The 20,587-nt window shown below is 42.5% G+C and overlaps 4 protein-coding genes across 4 annotated transcripts; 2 read left to right on the top strand and 2 right to left on the bottom strand.

Moving 5' to 3' along the window:
• Window positions 1-556: 556 nt before the first annotated feature.
• Window positions 557-7,315, bottom strand: samd7 (sterile alpha motif domain containing 7). Its single transcript, XM_003975406.2, has 9 exons — window positions 6,867-7,315; window positions 4,129-4,255; window positions 3,438-3,561; window positions 3,143-3,267; window positions 2,994-3,072; window positions 2,223-2,899; window positions 2,011-2,126; window positions 1,805-1,915; window positions 557-1,692 (listed from the first exon to the last, which is right to left on the bottom strand). The coding sequence occupies exons 2-9, from the start codon at window positions 4,229-4,231 to the stop codon at window positions 1,456-1,458; spliced, it is 1,572 nt and encodes a 523-aa protein (XP_003975455.1). The 5' UTR covers window positions 4,232-4,255; window positions 6,867-7,315; the 3' UTR covers window positions 557-1,455.
• A 3,027-nt stretch (window positions 7,316-10,342) lies between these two features.
• Window positions 10,343-11,411, top strand: LOC101079102 (apolipoprotein D-like). The gene is made up of 4 exons (XM_003975405.2): window positions 10,343-10,572; window positions 10,642-10,763; window positions 10,949-11,037; window positions 11,110-11,411. The coding sequence occupies exons 1-4, from the start codon at window positions 10,453-10,455 to the stop codon at window positions 11,349-11,351; spliced, it is 573 nt and encodes a 190-aa protein (XP_003975454.1). The 5' UTR covers window positions 10,343-10,452; the 3' UTR covers window positions 11,352-11,411.
• A 1,833-nt stretch (window positions 11,412-13,244) lies between these two features.
• On the bottom strand, window positions 13,245-15,040 carry LOC101078874 (apolipoprotein D-like). The gene is made up of 6 exons (XM_029831111.1): window positions 15,007-15,040; window positions 14,374-14,629; window positions 14,179-14,304; window positions 13,980-14,101; window positions 13,643-13,731; window positions 13,245-13,556 (listed from the first exon to the last, which is right to left on the bottom strand). The coding sequence occupies exons 3-6, from the start codon at window positions 14,296-14,298 to the stop codon at window positions 13,315-13,317; spliced, it is 573 nt and encodes a 190-aa protein (XP_029686971.1). The 5' UTR covers window positions 14,299-14,304; window positions 14,374-14,629; window positions 15,007-15,040; the 3' UTR covers window positions 13,245-13,314.
• A 3,577-nt stretch (window positions 15,041-18,617) lies between these two features.
• apoda.1 (apolipoprotein Da, duplicate 1) lies at window positions 18,618-20,530 on the top strand. Its single transcript, XM_003975403.3, has 5 exons — window positions 18,618-18,743; window positions 18,923-19,061; window positions 19,400-19,521; window positions 19,636-19,721; window positions 19,847-20,530. The coding sequence occupies exons 2-5, from the start codon at window positions 18,945-18,947 to the stop codon at window positions 20,080-20,082; spliced, it is 561 nt and encodes a 186-aa protein (XP_003975452.1). The 5' UTR covers window positions 18,618-18,743; window positions 18,923-18,944; the 3' UTR covers window positions 20,083-20,530.
• The last annotated feature ends 57 nt before the right edge of the window (window positions 20,531-20,587 follow it).

Genomic DNA, 20,587 nt, shown 5'->3' on the forward strand with positions numbered 1-20,587 from the left:
TAGCACTAATTATCAAATTAAATGCAGATGAAGTGCGCAGAGTAGAAACTATAAGTTATGAGAATAATATAGCTATAGATCGCATTGATTCAAACTGTACTTAGGTGCAATAGTTGAAAATAAACATCTTAAAGGTGCAACCAAACGCTTCCACATGTATCCAAACGGAATTAAGACGCAAGTGTTAAATGTGTACAGTCGTCTTCCACCTTTGCTATAAATAGTTGTGCCAGCAGTCGGCGCTAGAACACAAAGATGAACATAGGCGATGGCCAAGTTTAAATATAAAAGGCTTTAAAAAATATATATTAAAGTTGCTTAGCGTTAGACACCGTTGGAGCAGAAACGATACAAAATAAATAAATGCTAATATTTCTATTGTTTTTTCTATTTTTATTCTTATAATAATAATAATAATTATTATTGTCATTATTGTCAACATATAGCATTTGTCTACGTCATAGTCCCTGACTTATATCAACTGATCTTAGTACAGGTGGTGTTTACTCTTCATGTATTTGTACTTCAGCACAACTTGAATAAAAAACTTTATTTTTTTAAAAAAGGACTTTATTTGTTATCCAACAAATGCAAAAAATAAAATAATGCCTTCCAAAAGTATTTCTATGGCCCTCTTTGGAGCTACAGAGGAATCACATTTTGCAGCTTTAAAATAAGTACCTTGCTTTTAAACTAAGTTCTGTACTGAAAAAAAGAGATGAATGATGAAAGAGATGGAAAAAAAAATCCTAATGTGTCATATTACAAAATTGTCTGATTCACATCACTTTATAGAAAAATAAACACAAGCAGCGTACTGGTAAAATGCATGTGCTTAGCAGAAACCTTAACCTGGTGTAAATGCATGCAATAAAGGTAAAATATGCAGGGGTTTATCAGAAAACTACAGAGCCAAATGGATCCAGTCCAGAGTTTGTTGGTTTATCTGCAGAGAAGCTGCTCAATGCCTTTATCTCCTCTGTTGCTTTTATTGACAGGTTGTTAGCGGGACATTGTGATTTGGGGGTTAGCATATGGAGCCCTTATGGATGGATGTATTGACAAAAATGTTTGCGAGAAGGAATGCCACCCAGCTAAAATTTGTTCATAAACCAGAGTGTGAGGCCTTAATGCATTGATGAGATTAAAACATGCTTAGCCTGTTTTCTGGCCTAATTTGCTGGTGAAAGAGTTGGTACTGGTGCGACAAATGTGATGATCAATGGTCCAAACACTGATGGCTTCATGTTTTGATAAAACTTTAAAGAAAGGAGGGGGTGAACATTAAATACCGTCTTACCATTTTAACAAATCAGGCATTCTCTACCTTAAAACTCAGAAATGGCATACTTTTTTTTTTTTTAAAAAGAGAAGCGTCTGATATTTCTTATCATGTAAACAAATGAGCCACATGTGCAGGTTGAAGCCTGCATCAGTCCAAATCATCTGCGCCCATCAGGCCGTATCACAGCTGGCAGAAGGAGGAGAGCTGTTCTCCGTCTCCTGAAGGTGTTCGCTGGATTTCAAGACATCGGGATCTCTTGGACTCGCCATCATCTCCTCGCTGTTGCAGTTAATGGGGGAGCCCATCTCTGGTGACCTGTCCCCTGGCTTCCCTGGTGCAGCCTGCAAAGCGGCAGCCGAGAGCGGGGGGTTCATCATATAAAACATGTTGCCCAGGCGTCTGGACACCTGCAGAGGAGAGATGAGCCATTTTTAACCACCGTTTCAATTAAATATAGGATAATATGCTGTTCAAATATAGGATAGGATGATTTGTATCATGTATGAATCTGCTCTCTACCTGTGAGCGAATCTTAAGAGCTGGTCCCAGTTTGAGCCCCAATGTGTCCAGTAGATGCTCCTCTGATAAGAGCGGCAGCGTCTCTCCATCAATCATGTGGTCCTTGAATGTCTGCAGAGTAAAGTCATTTATGGTTATGCTGAAAAATATACAACAAAACTGAAAAAAAGACAAAAAAAACAAAAACAGCTCATGATGAGACTGACCTGAGCATACTCTGAACATGCAGGTATGCTGTTGATAAAGTTGTAAACATCATTAACCGTCCACTTCCTGATGTCTTCGGACACGTCGTCACCGTTTAGGAAGAGGTTGGATGGACCTGGAATTATCAATGAGATTCGTCATTCGTTGGTGCTGCACTTTTGAGTTCCTAAAAACTACAATTTTACATTTAGACGTTGTTCAACACACCCACCAGGTGGGAAGAAACCATTTCCAGGGACTGGGAACATGTAAGGCAAGCCTGGGATGGCTCCACCTGTAGGAGGATAGATGAACTTCTCCTGGAAAGCTGAACACTGGTTGGCTATGTCTTTATCGCTGGTGCTGCTGTTGGGAACATCTGAACAGCCCTCTTGACTGTTCACACAGGCCTTTCGCAGACCTGTCTCACCCTCCTTATAGTTTTTCCTGCTCCCTGCAGTGAGCTCGGCATCTATTTTAACTTGGTTATGTGTCTTGCTGTTGGAAAACTCCTCTCCGATATCCCCCTTGGACTCCGCCTCTTTTTCCTCCCCTGATACGGCTCCCGGGCTCTCCGCTACGTTTTTGTCTTCAGTCTGGCCCTTCAGGTTGGCCACATGACTCTCTGTGCTCTTGTGAGCGGTGGGCCGTCTCCCTGCCCTGCGACCCCTCTCTCTGTGCAGCGTGCTGATCGGTGGGTACGGACTGGTGGACATGAGGATGCTGTTGGAGTGTAGCTCGTCCAGAGTGGGCCGGTGGACGAAAACGTCGTGGCCATCTGACACACGCTGGCGCCCGCGGAAGGCCATGGGACTGGAAGGGTACGACATGGGGTTCTCCATTCCCATGAGGCCTTTCTGGTGGGCATTTTCCAGCTCCTTCTGGTGCAGGATGGCATTCATCTCCATTCTGAGCAGGATCACAGACACACACACATGTCACTGGCGGTGCTTTGTTATAACACAGCAATTTTATGTATATAGGTGGAACATCTGCACACCACCTGGCTATGTTTTGTTTGTGAATCAGCTCTTGCCGCCGTGCAACTGTTTCCATGGGCTCAGAGGGGAGAAAACCATATCCTGCAGGGAGGCAGAAACTTTTAAGACCTGATCTTTGATCTCCTAAGCAATGAGGTGTAGCCACACTCACCAGCTCCAGGATAAGCTCTCCCGGGGAGAACGTTAGCGTGTGGCGGTAGAGGTGGACCCAGGTGTGGTCCAATGTGCATCTGCCTGGCATCTGATGGTATCATCTCAGGAGGAGGAACCAACTCCCTAATTTTAGAAAAAACATACAAAATCGATTATGTAGACCAGATATGACGTGTTTGTTGTTGTTAAAAGGGCTCCTTTTTTTTTTTTAGGAATGAAAACATATATTTATTTACACCACTGAATCCGAGAGAAGTTGAGCTCCTGCATTGTTTGAAAAAAACAAGACCAACCTCTCCATGAAGCGTGGCTCGAACTGTGCTGGGACCCCCTGTAGCCTCTGCTGACCCTGGGCGAGGATCTGCGGAGCCATGGCCATCTGGTTCCTCATTATCATCTCCTGCCTCTGCCTCAGCTCTGCAGGAGCACAGAGCAGCACAGGTCAACAGGAGCTAACGTGAGAGCTGCTCCATCAGGTATCAACAAAAGCAAAACACATCAGCCGAGGTCACGAAGTTCAGAACACAATGAACCAGAACCAAACTGGAGCGAAAAGTAGAAAATTCAAGAGATATGGATCCTGTTTTGGTAACTATTGAGAGAGTGTTTTCTCTGAATATTCAAAGAAGTCTAAAACCAAATAATTATAGATTATGTAGAAGATTTCATGCTAAAAAATAGATATCACAGGTATTTTGTGGTTTGCGCATATCCTGCGTACATTAGGTCACTTTTAATGTAAACTGTAGAACTCTTAACACCAGGACTATTACCATTATTTCAATATTGACAAAATATTTTAATCTGCAGAATTATTCAAATAATAAATGTAAATAGAAAAAAAAATAAGGTCAGGTTTTGAGTAAAAAGGCAGAATTCTGAAAAACGCTCTTCAATTTAGGCGATGGGTCTTACAAAATTATATGAATTTCAAAATAAAACAAAACTTTTCTGTGTTAATTTGGTTTATTTAACGTGTCCCACCTCCAGCTGACATTCCGTTGACCAGGCGGTACCAGTGCTTCTCATCCAGAGCTCCCTGCTCTCCCAGTGCTGTCATCTTCCTCAACTGCTCCCGTGGGGTCATGACACAAATAACCTTTGACCCCTCCTGTATGCCAGCAAAACGAAAAACATAAAGCTCAGGTCACACGCACGGAAATATTTGCACAAGATGATTGTAGTTCTCGAGCAGAGTATAATGCAGTAAAGCTGCATTCACAGAAAATTCCAATAATTGATGGACGTCTTGTAATTTGTCTTCATTGCCACTAGGGGGAAGCAAGCCGCTGCGCCCGCATACACACACGAACTGATCAGGTCCTTTATTTAACTTTATTTTATTTAAGTTCGCTTGTATTCGCAGGGATTGGAAAGAGGGGTCCCTACGTGCTAAATAAACCTGGCTTAAGTCATCCTTTGGCTTTTCCACGTCACCTAGTCAACGAAACATCCGTATAATAAACGTTAATCTCAAACTAACCATCAGAGTAAAGTAAAACTTACACCTTACACCTTAAACCATTTATAGCTTGAAAACAAGCATAAATATGTGGAAGCGTATCTCTACTGATATCACATTTGATCTTTGGAAATATAACAATAAAAATACATGCACTAAAAAAGGACAGATGTAATATTACATCTGAAATATACAATTCACAAGGTTCTGCAATATGTATCCAGAAGCATTCCAACATCTGTTTCTGCATGAAAATATATATTGTAGAGATTATAATTCTATTTCAAACTAAAGTATCAATTGCAGGCCAGCTCAATTGTGTCTCTCGCACTGTGAGGTGGCTGCTAAATGACTAAAATATAAATGTAAAGTCTGGGAAATGTGCAAACAATGCAAATTCCCCCCTGTGTCCCCTCCCTCAGATACTGCCATCAGATTTGTTTCAAGGCCTGGTGCATTAGCCACAGTCAGTCAAGTTCCTTCTGAAGCCCATCTAATCTGAGGCCTGTAATCCTCCTAATAGTTCTGCAACAGCCTGCTAGCTACATCTGCTGACCCGCCTGTAGCCCGCCCTGCGGGTCTGACCAACCCTCTGTCTCCACCTTCCCAGGCCACTGCTCCCCCCAGGATCCTATTAGCTAAGTCCTGGCTATACAGCACTTTAAAGGGATGTGTTGGAGGTAATCCACACGTTTAGAGTTTTACCCTCAGCAAACCTTGCCTGTAAGCATCCTGGACAATACACTTTAAGTGCTAAGCCTATTAGCCCCCATTAGCTCGCAGGATGTCCTAAAAACACCTTCTGGATAAATCTGGGGTCCCAATCGGTTTATGTGGTGCTATGTGTCACAAACACATGCACCTTTCCCCCACCTACACGTCTTCTGGTGTCATAACTGCTGGTATCAGCAAATGAGAATTGATGCACTTAAACATTTCCCTGTAATTCCAGAGCGGACATAAGATGAGAGTGTCAAGGTGTCATGTTAGATGCTGAATTAGTGCATGTAGATCAGTGGTTGCCACACTTATATCCTTTCAGATGACACGACGTTGCTGGTCTTGTGGTGAGGAGTGGTTGACTTTTCAAAAGAAAACCTTGGAAAAAAATTGGCTGAATTACATTTTTTGGGCTTTTTTTAAGCTGAACTGGGAGGACAAGAAAGTCCAAAATGACCAAGGCCGATATTCTAAGAAGGTAACGCTATAATAAAATGTAGTAACACCTCAGGTCCACGTGTGTTAAACGTTTATGCAGAAAACATTGCAGGCCAGTGTGAAAGCCTTGTCTTAGCTATTCAGTGAGATCCTTCATAATGCCTGTTCAGTCACAGCTAACACTTAGATAAGTTTGGCTTAAGTCTCTTAAGCGAGGGCCCGGCCTGCGTGACCCAGCCACCGTGGAACATGTTCGGATGTGCGCACGGATGTCTCGCACATCCTGGAGTTCCCGCTGCTGTCGCACGGTATCTGCGTTTGTGAGTGAAACTGTTGTTGTGTGTGAAGTGCGACAAAGCCACTTGTCATGTTTCCTTAATGAGCAGGGGCCACACTGCAGCTGCCAAATCCCAGGATTGGACTCCTTGGATTTGCTGCTGCCCGGTTAATCCCATTACAAGAATGAATTAAAGGAAAAATTGCTGACGACTTAGATAGAGTCCTGAGGAGGTCATATCAGACGAGACAGAAGTATGTCTAGCCCTCCCTAATCCTCTCTCACACAACAAACACACGCTGGAACCATCGACAATATTCAGCCATATGAGGCGGGTCGAGTTTTGTGCAGAACTACGTGTATAAAAACAGGTTCAAAATTACGTTTTCAGTCTTACAATAATGCAAAAATGCATTATTGTGAAGCAATATGCCGCACACACAACAATGCAGTTTGGGTTGTTGTGATTGTCATTTTTATGTAATTACAAAGTCGAATAATTATTTAGTTAATTATAATTATACATACTTCAAGGTTGCTCCTCTAATCGCATTGGCCGTTAGATTAGACACTTACTGAGGGATCAGTGGTCTATTCTACAGTTTAGCACTGCATTACACATGACATATCTATTAGTTACACATTTGGTACTCCAATATTTTAGTACTACTACGTCTACTTTAGTACTATGTCTCATCAGACTTGATAAATTTCAAGGTTTTTTTTAATATCACTTTAACTCAATGTGAAGGAATCACACACAAGCTAAAAAAACATATTTTGGAATTAAAACGGGAGAGGAGGGAAATATTTAATTTGACTTACCGCCTGCACAAATGGCGCCGGAGCTTTGCTTTTGGTCTGAATTCAGGTGGAAGCTCAAGGTGAAAAGGTCCAGAAAACCACCCCTGCGGAGCTCCCACAAACGTCTCTGTACTGTCTCTGTTTCACTTCCAACTTAACGGCCTCCTGACAACCAGCCAACTGGTCTACTGCCAGCTAACTGCCTTAACTAAAAAAGACCTTTTAAATACTGATTCTTTTCATCTCCATTAGATGGCCTTATCTCCTGCGGTAAATCCTCCCTGCCCTGACATCACCGTGATCTCCCATCCAACTGTTTGCTGCACCTTGCAACTGATGTGTAATTACTGAAGCAGCCCTGCTCCTAAGCATGGAGTCGCTAAACCTCTTTCAACATTTACCTCACTAATCCCTTGTTAGCACTTTAGACCATGGTTAAGACACCTAAATGCTTAGCTTCCTTTTCCAGTGGCAAAATGGACAACACCTCCTCTCCTGCCCTGCAGACACATCCAGAAAAACCACACCATCCTGTCGGTAGACTGCAGAAATCCAGAACATCGAGCCTGTTTTTGTTTTCTTGTTTTTTTTGGTTTTTCCAGTCCGAGTGTCGGAGGTGCTGCGCTCTCCAGGGGGCCAAAGCGTTAACCCAAACACACTTGGTGGTAATTTGCTAGAAATCCGGCTAAATGTTGGCTAGATCATCCTCTCAGACCTCCTAATCTGACAGTTTGTGCTCACCAACCGCTTACAGCATGCACGTCTCTGAGTGATGTTTTAAAAAATACCTGCTGAGCAGCATAATTCCTAGTAAGGCCAGAAGCAGACATGATGTGAAACTGCTTTTCTAACTCCTACATTCTGTAGGACAGCTTTTGGGGGTGGTGAGGCTCCTATTATTGTTGTGTTGCATGTGTTGTGTTGCTGCATGAAGTTCAGCTCTAGTAGCTGAATCCAACCCACTGGTAAATGGTCACGTACTTTGTGAGCGTCTGCTTCACCGTCTTAACTGCTAGAATTGATCCTCATTTAGCTGAATTCTTAATTCAAACCAAATTCTCATCAAATCTCATAAATGTACTCACATTAGTCCTGTGTGCTTACAGTTACTCAGCAGCATTTAGTGTAGAAACCTGTTTTTTTTTCAAACTGATATAAGAAATAAGAACAGGTACAATTTTTTTAATCATTTCACTTTTTCAGCATTTGTTTACTTCTTCGTATGTTTACTTATGTTGTTTACTTCATACTTGGGCAGGCGTGGGCTGAGAAGTGTGAGAACACCTTCAGAGCACTGCCACGGTACCTCTGAGCAAGGAACCAAACCCCAAAGCTCTGCAATGAGTTTGCGACTCATTTAAGCTGCCTTTGCCCATATGCAGCTGGCATAGGCTCCAGCACCATCCCCATGACAGCAAAAGGGACAAAGTTGTCAAGAAAAAGAAAAGAAAAATCTAATCCAACATCACCATTAGTATCAGCAACAGTTAAGAGGGGCTGTCAGTGGGTTGTCGGAAGCACATTTAAATATCACAGATCAAAGCTAACCTCCAGTTAAAGAGAAGGATGTGAAACCAATTCCTATTAAAGACGCAAAGCTTTCATGGTCCAAATGTATCCAGTTGTTCCAGATCCCACACAATCCACTGACAAGATCCAAGGAAGAGACAGACCCAGCTAAAATATCATGGCACATATATCCTATAATGTTTTGGGTCGAGGGGTGGGGGTGGTTCTGGAACACCCAGAAGAACCACCACATTATAAGATTTCATAATATACAAATATACAAATGTATTATCTAACTGTCAATAGTTAGTGAACTCAGCTAATCAGTGGCATCTAAGTTATTGTATCCTGTATTTCAAGAAATGTTTTCATCATATATGATCGCAACTTCATTTTCATCCTCACACGATTTGCTGTGATCGGCCATTTCTTTGGTCATTTAATCACCGTTGTTTTATTATATTGTGGTTGTGGACCAGTTAAGTTTCAAGTTAAAGCAGGAATCACAATTTCCATGTAAACAGCTGACAGTTTTTTTTCTTTTTTCCCCACAAAAAACACATGAGAAGTTGGCATTTATGCATCATTACATTCATCTTATTGATAGGAAACCTCATTAGAGGGAGGATGTGTAGTGGGAAATACATATGTCTACTTGTATACACTCTTTCATGTCTTCATAGTTCAGATTTGCTCACGCATTCATCTGCCTACATGGAAGACTGACAGAACAGGCTGTCCTGTGAAACCCACAATCTCACAGAACGCCTTGAATGAAAAAGATAAAGATAAATTCCCAGAAAAGTCTCCCAGAGAATTAGACACACACACACACTGATGAAAATGATACTGAAACCAGATATCCAACTGATGACGTTAGAATAAATGAGTACACTCACAATGGCATGGTGTGTGTATGTGTGTGTGTGTTTGAGGGGGGTGTATTGTTCATCTGTTCAATAAATCGGCAAAGGCCAAACCAACAAAGCCTGGAGTGTCTGTCCAACAGACAACATGGCAGACCCAGTCAACTGGCAAGACAAATCCAGTAAGCACTAAGCTAAAATATAGCAATGGCTAAAATATTGTTTCCCATAAATCCAAAATGAAAGAAATCATTTTATTGTGTTGTTTGGGTGATGTTTAATGGTTCAGTAATGGGGACGATGTGTTGGCAAAGTGAGGAAAAAGTCCAACAAATGTGGAAAAAAAGACTCATACAGGATTTAAGAATTATGAGGGAGATTAAGGCATCAGACCTAATTCAACTAATTTAAAAGTCGCCTAAGTGTAATCTTTTTATGGGGGATTTCGGCCCCTCTCTTCAGCATTTGGTATTATAGAGTCACATTGAGGCGAAAGGATCAGAGCAGGTTAAACCTCAGGAAAGAGACTCTGGTGCAGCATAAACAACAGACACCAGCCTCCTTCCGTTAACGTGAGCATAATCTGGTTTCCGGATCACTGCGGTGTCCCGTGCTCTCCTCTGCGGACCGTCAGCTGCATGGGAGCTTTAATCCCCAAGAGACGCTAGCTTTACCTCTTTGGCGCTCACAAATCCTGTTTAGGTCCTGATTCACCTGATTCTGTAGGATCATGAATCCGTAAAATGAACGGGAAGATCTTAATGTAAAAGCACTGTAATAAGCAGCTTAATGTATGGAATCCAGTCAGTGATCAAATCAATGCACTAGTAGGAATCCGCTTTTCACTTATCACAGGTGTGTTGACTGCATATTTTCACATGCAATTTTTTTTTCTGTGGGATCGTTTCCACATGTTCTCAAACCTTGACCTTTCACTCCCTTTTTTTTAACGTAACCCCTCAAAACCTCTTTACTCGTATGAGGGGCAAACAAAAATATCAACAGCAGCAGGTGTTCACTTGCACATAACTCTAAAAAATGGCCAATAGGCAGCAGGGAGGAGCTGAGGATAGCATGTAACCGATGCATATAAACCCCATCAAGACTGCCTGGATCCCAGCCATACAGGAAGCAAGCAGGACGTCTCCACTGCTCCACGCCGCTGTCACTTTCTTTCTGACTGAACGATAATCCCTCTTTTTTGTCGACGCCTGCAGACTGTGAAGCAAAACATGAACGCCTATCAGGTGATTTCTCTCGCCCTGCTGTCAGTCCTGGCAGCCGAGGCTCAGGTCATCAAGCCGGGCAGATGTCCGAGGCCCGCCGTTCAACAGAAGTTCGATGCCGCCAGGGTGAATATCCAACTTCCACACTGAACACACTTGCAGGTCTTGGATCTGTAACCTGGGTGTCCTCCACAGTATTTGGGCACGTGGTATGAAATCCAGAGGCTGCCGCACAGATTTCAGATGGGACAGTGCTCCACCGCCAACTACAGCCTGAAGAGCCCCGGTGTTGTTGGAGTCCTCAACAGAGAGCTCCGGTAAAGGCTGCACAACTCTAATAAATCAAACCAGAATTTTTTTTTAAAAAAAACAACCACATCCAGCAGTTTTATACTTCTGTATAATTAAGTCATATACATTTCCCCCATGTTCCTCTAAATCATTAATGAGCCGAATGGGGGAGTTTCTGCTGAGTATATATCTAATATAATGTTTTATTTAGTGCTGATGGGACGGTTGACGCCATCAGCGGCACTGCTGTTGCTAAGGACCCCTCCGAGCCCGCTAAATTGGCAGTTTCCTTTTATGAGAGTAAGAATTTCTAAGTTATGTTGAACATTTCTGCTTTTATTATACTGACAGGAAATGCTTTCGCCCTTCCAGACTCGCCCCCCGCTCCGTACTGGGTGCTGGCCACCGACTATGACAACTACGCTCTGGTCTACAGCTGCACTAACTTCCTGGTGCTGCATGCGGAGTTCGTGTGGATCATGAGCAGGCAGCCCCACCTGGCCGAGGAAACCATCCAAGAGCTGCGCGGCACCCTGTCCTCCATCGGAGCCGATGTCGACAAGCTGCTGAGCACCAACCAGGACCCAGCCTACTGCAGCGCCATGAACCAGTGAAAGGATCAGCCTAGTGTGTATTTATTGTGTCCCGTGCAATGTCAATGCAATAAACATATTTAAATATATATTGTTTTTTGGGGGGCCTTGTTTTGAGCTCTGTCATAGTCACAATTGATTGTTTGTGTCAGAGCTTTATATCATCGGTGGATGAAGGATTATATTTATATTTTTAAAGCATAGCGTAGCAGCTATTTTAGTAGCCTTGGATCCTCCGGATTTGAGTCCATTTCTGGATCTTCCATGTGGAATTTTTATGTTCTCCTCATGTCTGTGTAAGGTTTCATCCAGTTTACACTCACGGTCCAACATCACCATTAACTTGGCTCTAAATCATGCCTAAATGGGGGCTCTTCTGTGTGGAGTCTGCATGTTCTCATTGAGTCTTAGGAGGTTCTATCAGGCTTCCTCCCACAGTCCAAAGACAAGAATTTAAGATTTAGGTGAACCTGTCTCCTACTCCGACCCGGACAGGATGAAGCCAGCAGCTGGGGGTGAATGGCAGTGGAGGTGCCTGGAGTGGCTGTCCTCCTTGGAGCAGAGCTGCTTCCACCTGTACTGAGGGGAAATACCATCTTGGTTGGTGTGCCCTTACCTCTTGGTAAGGTGTGGGGGTCCAGCCTCTGGGGTGCCCATACCAACTGTCCTTTGGCTGCGACCTAGTTGTGTGTGGGTTTGTACACATACGACCCAGTTGTGTGTGGGTTTGTACACCAAAGTGTGCATGATAAGTGTGTGTTTGTGTTAACTGGGGGGGCGGGACATGCTGTGTGAGGTGCGAGGGCACACATGTCTTGTGAATGGACATGATTATGAGTGTAGACCCCTCCAAACTGCGTGGGCAGCATGTTATGTTTTGAGAGCTGCAGGGCGGCATCCTGGTGCTCTCCTGGGGGGCGGGGGTGTGCTGCCCCTCATCGCCTGGTGTTGGTGCCTTTTGCTACATGCGCCCTCTTCGGCCGCCCTTTGCTTTTCTGTCCTTGGATTGTGGTTGAGCACGGACTGGTTGGCCCTTACGTCTGCTGCCCAGCAGGGGTCATTGGGTTACCCATCTTTCTGTGCTGCTTGTGACCCGTTGCCTGGTTCAGTGTGGTGTAGTTACGGGGTCCCAGTCTTACTATTTAGTACACCAAGTGGCAAATTTAACATACTGGTACACACATTACACAGATGTAAACACACCATATCTATAGCTACAGATCTGCATGAAACATAAGCAATCGTAGAGACAATCTTTGGCTGCACTATCACACTTGTGAAAGTTCACTGGGTGGCTTGAAGGCAGATTGTGGTTGCTTGATTTCAGTGCTGCTGTGGTCTGAATTTGTTTATTATCACCATCATGTACTGTTACATGATGTTCAAGTATCAGTGTCCAAATGTATGAATACACATGTTAGTGGGTCCACAGGGGCAGATGTATACATGGGAGTGTTAGTTTTTGATTCATTTCAAAGTTAGTTCTTTTTTTTGTATTGTTGCTTTTGGGGTTGTTTTCTTTTTTTCTTTTCCCTTCTTTTGATTGCTTGTCTGGTAGTTATTTATCTGTCTTGCTGTAATCGTTCATCAGCTTGTGGGTTTCCCAGCAGTCGGGTTCGAGGTACAGGATGGGTTCGTCTCGCCCATCGTGGCAAAAAACAACTGACACAAAGAGGCATTCAGATGCCAATTCTGCGTGCCTCACTGCTGGACAGGACAAGGGAAGAAAAGCTTTTTTAAAAGATGGATTTGAATTAGTGAATTAGCTACATTGAATTGACCTCATGTGTGAGTGTGTGTGTGAATGGTTGTTTGGTTCTATAAGTTTGCACTGTGCTGATCTGGGGACTTGTCCAGGATCTACCCCTCCTGTCACCATCTCATCCCTCTTTGACAATATACAAAAAACTTAAATATGGTTTATTTCTTTGGGTTTATTATTTAGGGTTTATTTAGAATTTCTTCATACATCAACCATGTGAAGCTACTGGTCCATAGCCCTGCAGTAAGTCTCATCTTGATTGGTTGGGACCATTTTGTCCACGTTGACCCCGACAGAGGACAGGATGCTATGCAGTTGTTCCATGGTCTCCTTGGACAAGGTGGGCTCTCTGCTCAGGATCCAGGACAATTCGGCGCTGAAGGGGCCAAACTGTGTGCAGCTGTAGACCAGAGTGTGACCCTCGTAGTCTGTGGACAGCACCCAGTAGGGACCAGGGGGAGAGGCTGTCGGAGAGATTGGAGCATTAAATCCGGTGGAGTCCCCCTAAAAAAATGAATGTTTAAAATAATTTTGAGACTGAGAGGGTTACTTTCGTAGAAGGAGACCTCCAGCTTGGCGGGCTCCGCGGGGTCCTTCACTTTAGCAGAACCGACGATGGAAAAAACGCTCCCGTCATCGCTATAAATCAGAGTTAAGAGAGAGTTTAATGTAGCCTTCATTTTGAAAAATATCATTTAGAATATGCATTATCACAGGTCGTGTTGACCAGGCAGAGCTTGTGATGGTTTCTGTGGTGACACTGTCACTGTGAGGCCATTTTTCCCCCAAGAAAAATGATTTCGTGACTGGCAAGAACCTACGGCTGCAATTTTGAGGGGAAGCAGCGAAACTGTAACTCTGAGACGTGAATTTGGACAAGGACTCACAGCAACTCTCTGTTCAGGACGCCGATGACGCCCGGGCTGGTCGGGGTGTATGTGGCTGTACCACACTGACCTTTCTGGAAGGTTGTTGGCAGCTTCTGGATCTCGTACCACTTACCGATGTACTGCAGAGAAAATGCAGGTTTTTCCACATACCTCCACAGTTGGTCCAAAGAAATGGAGGTAAGTATCTTATATTCACCCTTGTGGCATCAAAGTTGGCCTGGACGTCTGGTTTGGGACATTTGCCAAACTTGATAAGCTGAGCGCCGGCTGTCAGGACGGACAACAACGTCAGGGAGATCACGTGCACGGCCTTCATTTTCACCTGTAGAGAGGAGAACAGGCATCAATGTCAGAACAACCCACGGACGTAAGAGACAGAGGAGCTGCCTACCTGTATCTGCGCTCTTCATCGACTTGTAAAGGGTCTTTTATACTGCACCACCTCCATGATTGCTCGCTGTCTTCTCCCCCTTCCTCCCGTGTTTACACATCAGGATGCGTGAAGATGCAGAGCGAATGTGAAAGTTGGCAGCTGTTCAAATGCGTTCAGTGTTCTAGCACACTTATCTCTATGGCAGGGCGCTTGCGTCATTCCTTTTCATCCCTATCTGTCAGACCGGCTCTTTCTCAAAGAGAATCATGGTACGCTGTAAAAGACGCATAATAAATACACACGGTATAAAAGAAAAATCACAAATCTGGCAGTGCTTCAAGAGACAAAGCACAGAACTGAGAATAATGCGACTTTTGTCACTATACAGACCATTCTCTGCCAGATACATTATTCTGTTGTCACCAAGAGAACTTTTCATCAGTCTAATTGTGCCATCAGATCATGTGACCCCCGGAGACGTCAGGGGACCTATGCTACACTTGATGCAACACTTTATAGTAAAGATCATGGTTGCAGCATTTAAAATGTGTCAAATATAACGAAACTGTTGTCCCAAACTGCTTTTGATGTAATCCAGCACTTCCGTGTGAAAATTCAGAAATATCAAGCGTGAAAGGATCTACTCCTTACTCTGTCAGTGATCCCACTGGAGCTCCCATGGAGTCACTTTCTGACACACAGGATTCTCACCAAGCTTCATTGTTTTAGAGGAGAGAAGCAGACTGAGGCCAAAATGATCATTTTCAGACATGATGAAGTTTAGAAAAGAAGCAAATAAAGAATACAGATGGTGTCATAGTTTAATCTGTTTACTTCCTCATATTTAATCTTGGTTAATTACAGAGAGTCTGGCTGTTTCCTTCCATGCACACCTGCATCTAATCCAATCAGCTGAGGCACTTAAGCACAGATCTTCCTCTCACTTACCGCTGTAGAAACCTCCTTATGGACTCCCAGTGAATTGTTTTATTGCAGCTAGTTATTGCTAGCTAGCTAAGCTGTACAGCAATGGAGGGTCACAGTTTCAGTTACAAAATACATCAATGCCTTAAGCTCATCTTTCTGGTTTAGACAGGGAGAGGAAATATCCACCAAAAATGATTGATGGAGAAGGTTAGAATACCAATAACGTGTGGGAACAGAGCACAAGTTATGATCTTTGACAGACAGATAGGATCACAGGGAGTTAATTACATAAGAAAAAGAGCGGATATGGACACAGGTGAATCTCATAAAGGTAATTACAGTGGAGGGCAGCAGGAGGAAATGTCATGCAATTCGAGAAGGCAAACAGACTTTCAAAATAAAACAGGAAACACTGGAAATTAAAATGCACTTCACACACAAGGGATCACTAAATGTTCAAAAATATTGTGTACAACTTTTGACGTCAGAAGTTTATTCAAGAAGACCAGATAAATGAGAGTTAAAGAGAGATATAAAAACAGTAAGCATGCAATGTATTTCCCACAAACCAGTCTGGTTAAAGATGGCCTCCACTCCAGAAAACTCCAGGATGAGAGTTTCAATAGTCTGCTGCCAGAAATCAAAATAACTTATTCAAAATCATTAACTTATTTTAGGATTCTTATTGGTCTAGTTCATGTTTTCTACACTCACCAGCTTAAAAACAAAACTGTCATTCTCCATCTTACAAGAGTTCACAATATCCACCCTCACTTTTGAAACATTTCTTTTAGTTTTGTAAAGGGGAAAAAAATGCCTGTATTGATAAAAGTAACAGTATGGCATCTTACTTTGAAGCATAAAAAAACCTAAATTTTTCAACACATCAGCATGGATGGTTTATTTATTTTCTTCTTTCCATCAATGAAAAATGATTAAAATTTTGCTGTGCCTTCATTAGTAACATATAAGATAAAAATTGCTATAAATATGTGGTTAATAATACAATACAGTATTTCCTTACAAGATCATATTCATGGGCTGCCATCAAATGGAATGATTTACTCTGCAGTCTCAGATCAGATCAGGCCTTTGATGTGTTTTCAATTCCTTACAAATATCCGCTGCTGAACCTCTGTGTAAAGTTTCACACACACAGATTCAGAGATACTGTTGTCAACATCAGCAGCAACTGGCCATATTCTCAAAGCTTCAGGGTATTTGTGCATGTGTGTATACAGGTGTGCACATGCTCGTGCAAGCATGATGATGACGAGTGACCCGATTTTGTTGGTCTAAGAGATGTTCAGGATACACATCAGCCTCAAATTGGACACAGTTGATGGTACTTCTGCTACTAACGCCACTATGACCTCCACCTGAGCTGAGCTTGAACGTGCCTTTCAGGTCTTTTCACCTTATCTAGCAGATCTGGATGGCTGGCAAGCAAATAAAGGAACCGTCAATGACAGATGATGTGTAAAAGTAATATCAAAATAAAGGGGCTCTATTTCACATTGTGGTTGAAATTGATGACGCACTGATCAAAGATTGTCACTGTAAAGCCAATTCTTGGGATTTAATGTCCAACACAGGTTTGACAGAGTACAATCAGCATGCAAAAAGAGATAGAATTCTTATGGGGACGTGTCAGTGAGGCGTTAGAAGAGAAGAGCGCCATCTACTGGAGCTCCGGCCGGTAAATGACACATGATGGCAAAATAGAAGCTGGCTGGGATAAGAAAAGTGAAACTTTTGTTGAAAATACTCCAGGGCATCAAACTTCCTCTATACTATTTTAAATTTTAATATTTTCTCTGCTGAGCAAGTTTCTGTGCATTTTTTTTGAAGGGAGGGTTCCATTCTGGAAAAAAAAAAGCCTGTCGCTCTGTTCGAACTCTCATGATTGCAGCTGCAGCCACAAATGATTCCGGCCTGAAGTGTATTAACTTGAAATGGATTCGTTTGATCTCTCCCTTCTCCAATTTGCACTTGGAGCTGAAGGCCTTTGACAGTGTTTGGTGATTGCATTTGTTTGCAGGTCTAAACGGTTTTGCGCTTTGACCAGCTGCTATTTATATCTTCTACTCAGATTATTTATTTCTTTTTAGTGGGATACAAACTTGTATTCATGAATCTAAGTGTGATTTTACCACCTCATCATTGCAGGTGGAATCATTGGTGTTTGGAAATTCCCTTCACAGATGAACGCAGGGACCTGAGAGGCACATGTAGGTCAGATAATAAAAATCCATAAGCAGAGAGGAAGAATTCATAATAATAAGTGATTTTTTCTTCTCCGCATTGATGGAGTTCTCTGATTCTTTCCCATCAGACTGCCTCTGATTGAAGTCACACATCATGGGAAACTAAATGGATTTCTCCATGACTGCACCCACACAAGGTCCGTTGTTTGAGGAAATATTTCGAATTTAACGATGGAACTTGAAATCTGTTTTGGTGTTCATGACCTCTGTTGATCTGTACATCGAAGAAAGACTTTCTCGTCCTGTCCTCCCTTTTATTCGGAACCTTGGAGAGTCGGTCTTCTCCAGGTGAACAAAACTCAGTAGTTTAAAACGACGACTTGTTGGTGACTAATGCTGCGGCGAGAGCGGCTTCAGACATCTGTGTGTGCACGAGGGGATTATGAGTCAGGGAATTTTGCATTTTCTGAGAAGAGCTGGAATGAGCTTGGCATTAGCTTCCAACACTTTGGTGCGTTGGAATTCCAACTTTTATACCAACAAGCTGTATGCTTGAGGAAAGAATGATGTGGCAGGCAGGCAGGCAGGCAGGCAGGCAGGCAGGCAGGCAGGCAGGCAGGCAGGCAGGCAGGCAGGCAGGCAGACTGACTGACTGACTGACTGACTGACTGACTGACTCAGTCAGATGACAGAAGGAATAAAACATTTTGAACTGAGTTTATTTCTGTCTGTTTCTGGGCTCAAAACATCAGCAGTGATATGGATCAAATATGGAAGCCAGCAGGGGGCGGGAACAAAACTCATCTTTAGTGAATGTGAAGGACCCTATGTCTAATTGGATTAAAAATAAATCAAATTCAATTTGTCAAAACCCTGAAACTGGAACATTTGTCTTAGATTTATTTCTTAGATATACGTATATTATCTGTATCAAAAATCATTCATTTTCATTCCGTTAGGAACTGGAGAGTGAAGAATTCTTACATTTTGAAAAAGAAAAAACAACACAAATCCTGCATTTGTAAGGCAGGAGAACATTCTGACTTGGTTATAACATTTCTGCTGGCATGTCCCATGACTCCACTTTGCTAATAGTTTACTTCATGTCTGAAATAAAGCGGGCTCGACACAAAGACACCCACTGATGCCGCAGAGCCGCAGAACTGCGATATCTCACAGCGAGCCACGTCTCCAATTCAAAACGGGGATTTGTCCGAGGAAGAGAACCTTTATCTGAACATCCAGGCTTCAGAGGTGTGGGAATGCTTTTGTTTTAAATAAGCACAGTCGCTGGTGATTTTCAATTTATATGGAAAAATATTACTCAGCGGGTTATTTTCTTTACCAAAATGTGTCAGTCATCGAGTTTTACCTTCCATTTGAAATGACCATTCTCTTCTTCACACTTTGGATCAATTTTATGCTTTTTGCAGGTGAAAAAGGCTGGTTTTGACAATGAAGACATCTGTTCTGCTGGCGTTTTCATTCGTCCTCCCGCTCATCAGAGCTCAGGTTCCTCACTGGGGCCCATGTCCAGAACCAGATGTTCAACCAGGCTTCAGTCTCAAACAGGTACAAGGTCTTTGTCAACGTGTAGGGTGTCGTTCATGTATCACACTTCCCTCTTCAGTAGGAAGTAAGTGGAAGGCAAAAACATGTATTTTAACCTTTAAAAATAGAATACACAGAAATTGTGAGAATGTAATCTAGATTAAAGCTAAATTCTATCTACAGGAAATAATAAAATGCAGTACTATATTTTTATATTTACTTTCATGTTGGTTAAAAATAGGTTAGGTGGGGCACCTGCTGCATATTTTACTGAAACCACTGAAGTATGCAGATTTATCCATACCCTCCATTGGTGGCATGAAAGATATTTGAGCACCTGTGTGGTTTTGCCCTTATAGTTCATGGGGAGATGGTTTGAAGTGGCCAGACTGCCGGCGCAGTTTGAGAAGGGACGGTGCATGGAAACCAATTTCACTCTGACAACAGGCAGCACCATTCGAGTGGTCAGCTCTGAAGTATTGTAAGTCCGGTCTGTAGTTTCTCTGTGCAAACGTGGAGCCAAGGGGGGTGATACGATATTTGCATAGACAGCATTTTCCATTGTCTAACTTGAAATGTATTTGGAATAAAACAGCAAAGGTCAGACGAGGAAAATTGAAGGGACTGGAGTCATAGAAGATATGAAGAATCCTGCCAAGCTGGGTATAAGTTACTCTTACGGTGGGTCATAAAGCTGATGGAGTTACTGTGATTGATTGCATTTCACAATGTCTTTAAATGTATAGGTACTTATACACTTAATAGATAAATGTTTCATGATATAAATCCTTGCTTTTAATCTCTAGTCTTGCCATACTCCCCTTACTGGATCCTGGCCACTGACTACACAAATACGGCCCTGGTGTACTCATGCACGGACATCCTCAGGCTCTTCCATGTCGACTTTGCCTGGATCCTGAGCCGAACTCGAACTCTGCCGGAGGCCACCATCTTAAATGCCAAAGAAACGTTTGTCAACAACCACATTGACGTGAGCAGGATGATTGACACCAAGCAGGAAGGCTGTGACAAATATCTGTAAAGATTAACAACGCAGGGTGGCGCTGTTTTGCCAAAAGAAAAGATGAATCTGCTGAAATATGGTCGGAAACTGGTAATAAAGTTAGATATTCTGTCAGTTTATGACTAGAATCTAGTTTTCCTGTATGTTAAGGAAATAGAAAATGTTTACATTGAAAACTAACCGTGTGCCTACGTTTGCCATTGGACTAACATCTTAGGATTTGCGTGTGTTTTAGAAGTAAATACATAATATCTAAATACATTGTTGAAGCGTTTTTATCTGCCCTGTTTATTATTGATGGGAAAAGTGTCATTCGTAATGAAATTGAACATGTTAGTTAAAACCTGACTTACAAAAATCATGTGTGTGAGAGAGAAAGGCTCTTTTTCTAACACAAACTGGAAACATAATGCATCTAATTTGTGGATGAACATCAATAAAATTGATTTCATGTGGTCTGAATTTATAGCTGCATCTTCTGATTGAAAACATTATTTGTACTCTGTGTTAATGTTTGCATATC

The sequence above is a fragment of the Takifugu rubripes genome, chromosome 22 (assembly GCF_901000725.2).
Source record: "Takifugu rubripes chromosome 22, fTakRub1.2, whole genome shotgun sequence".
NCBI lineage: Eukaryota > Metazoa > Chordata > Actinopteri > Tetraodontiformes > Tetraodontidae > Takifugu > Takifugu rubripes.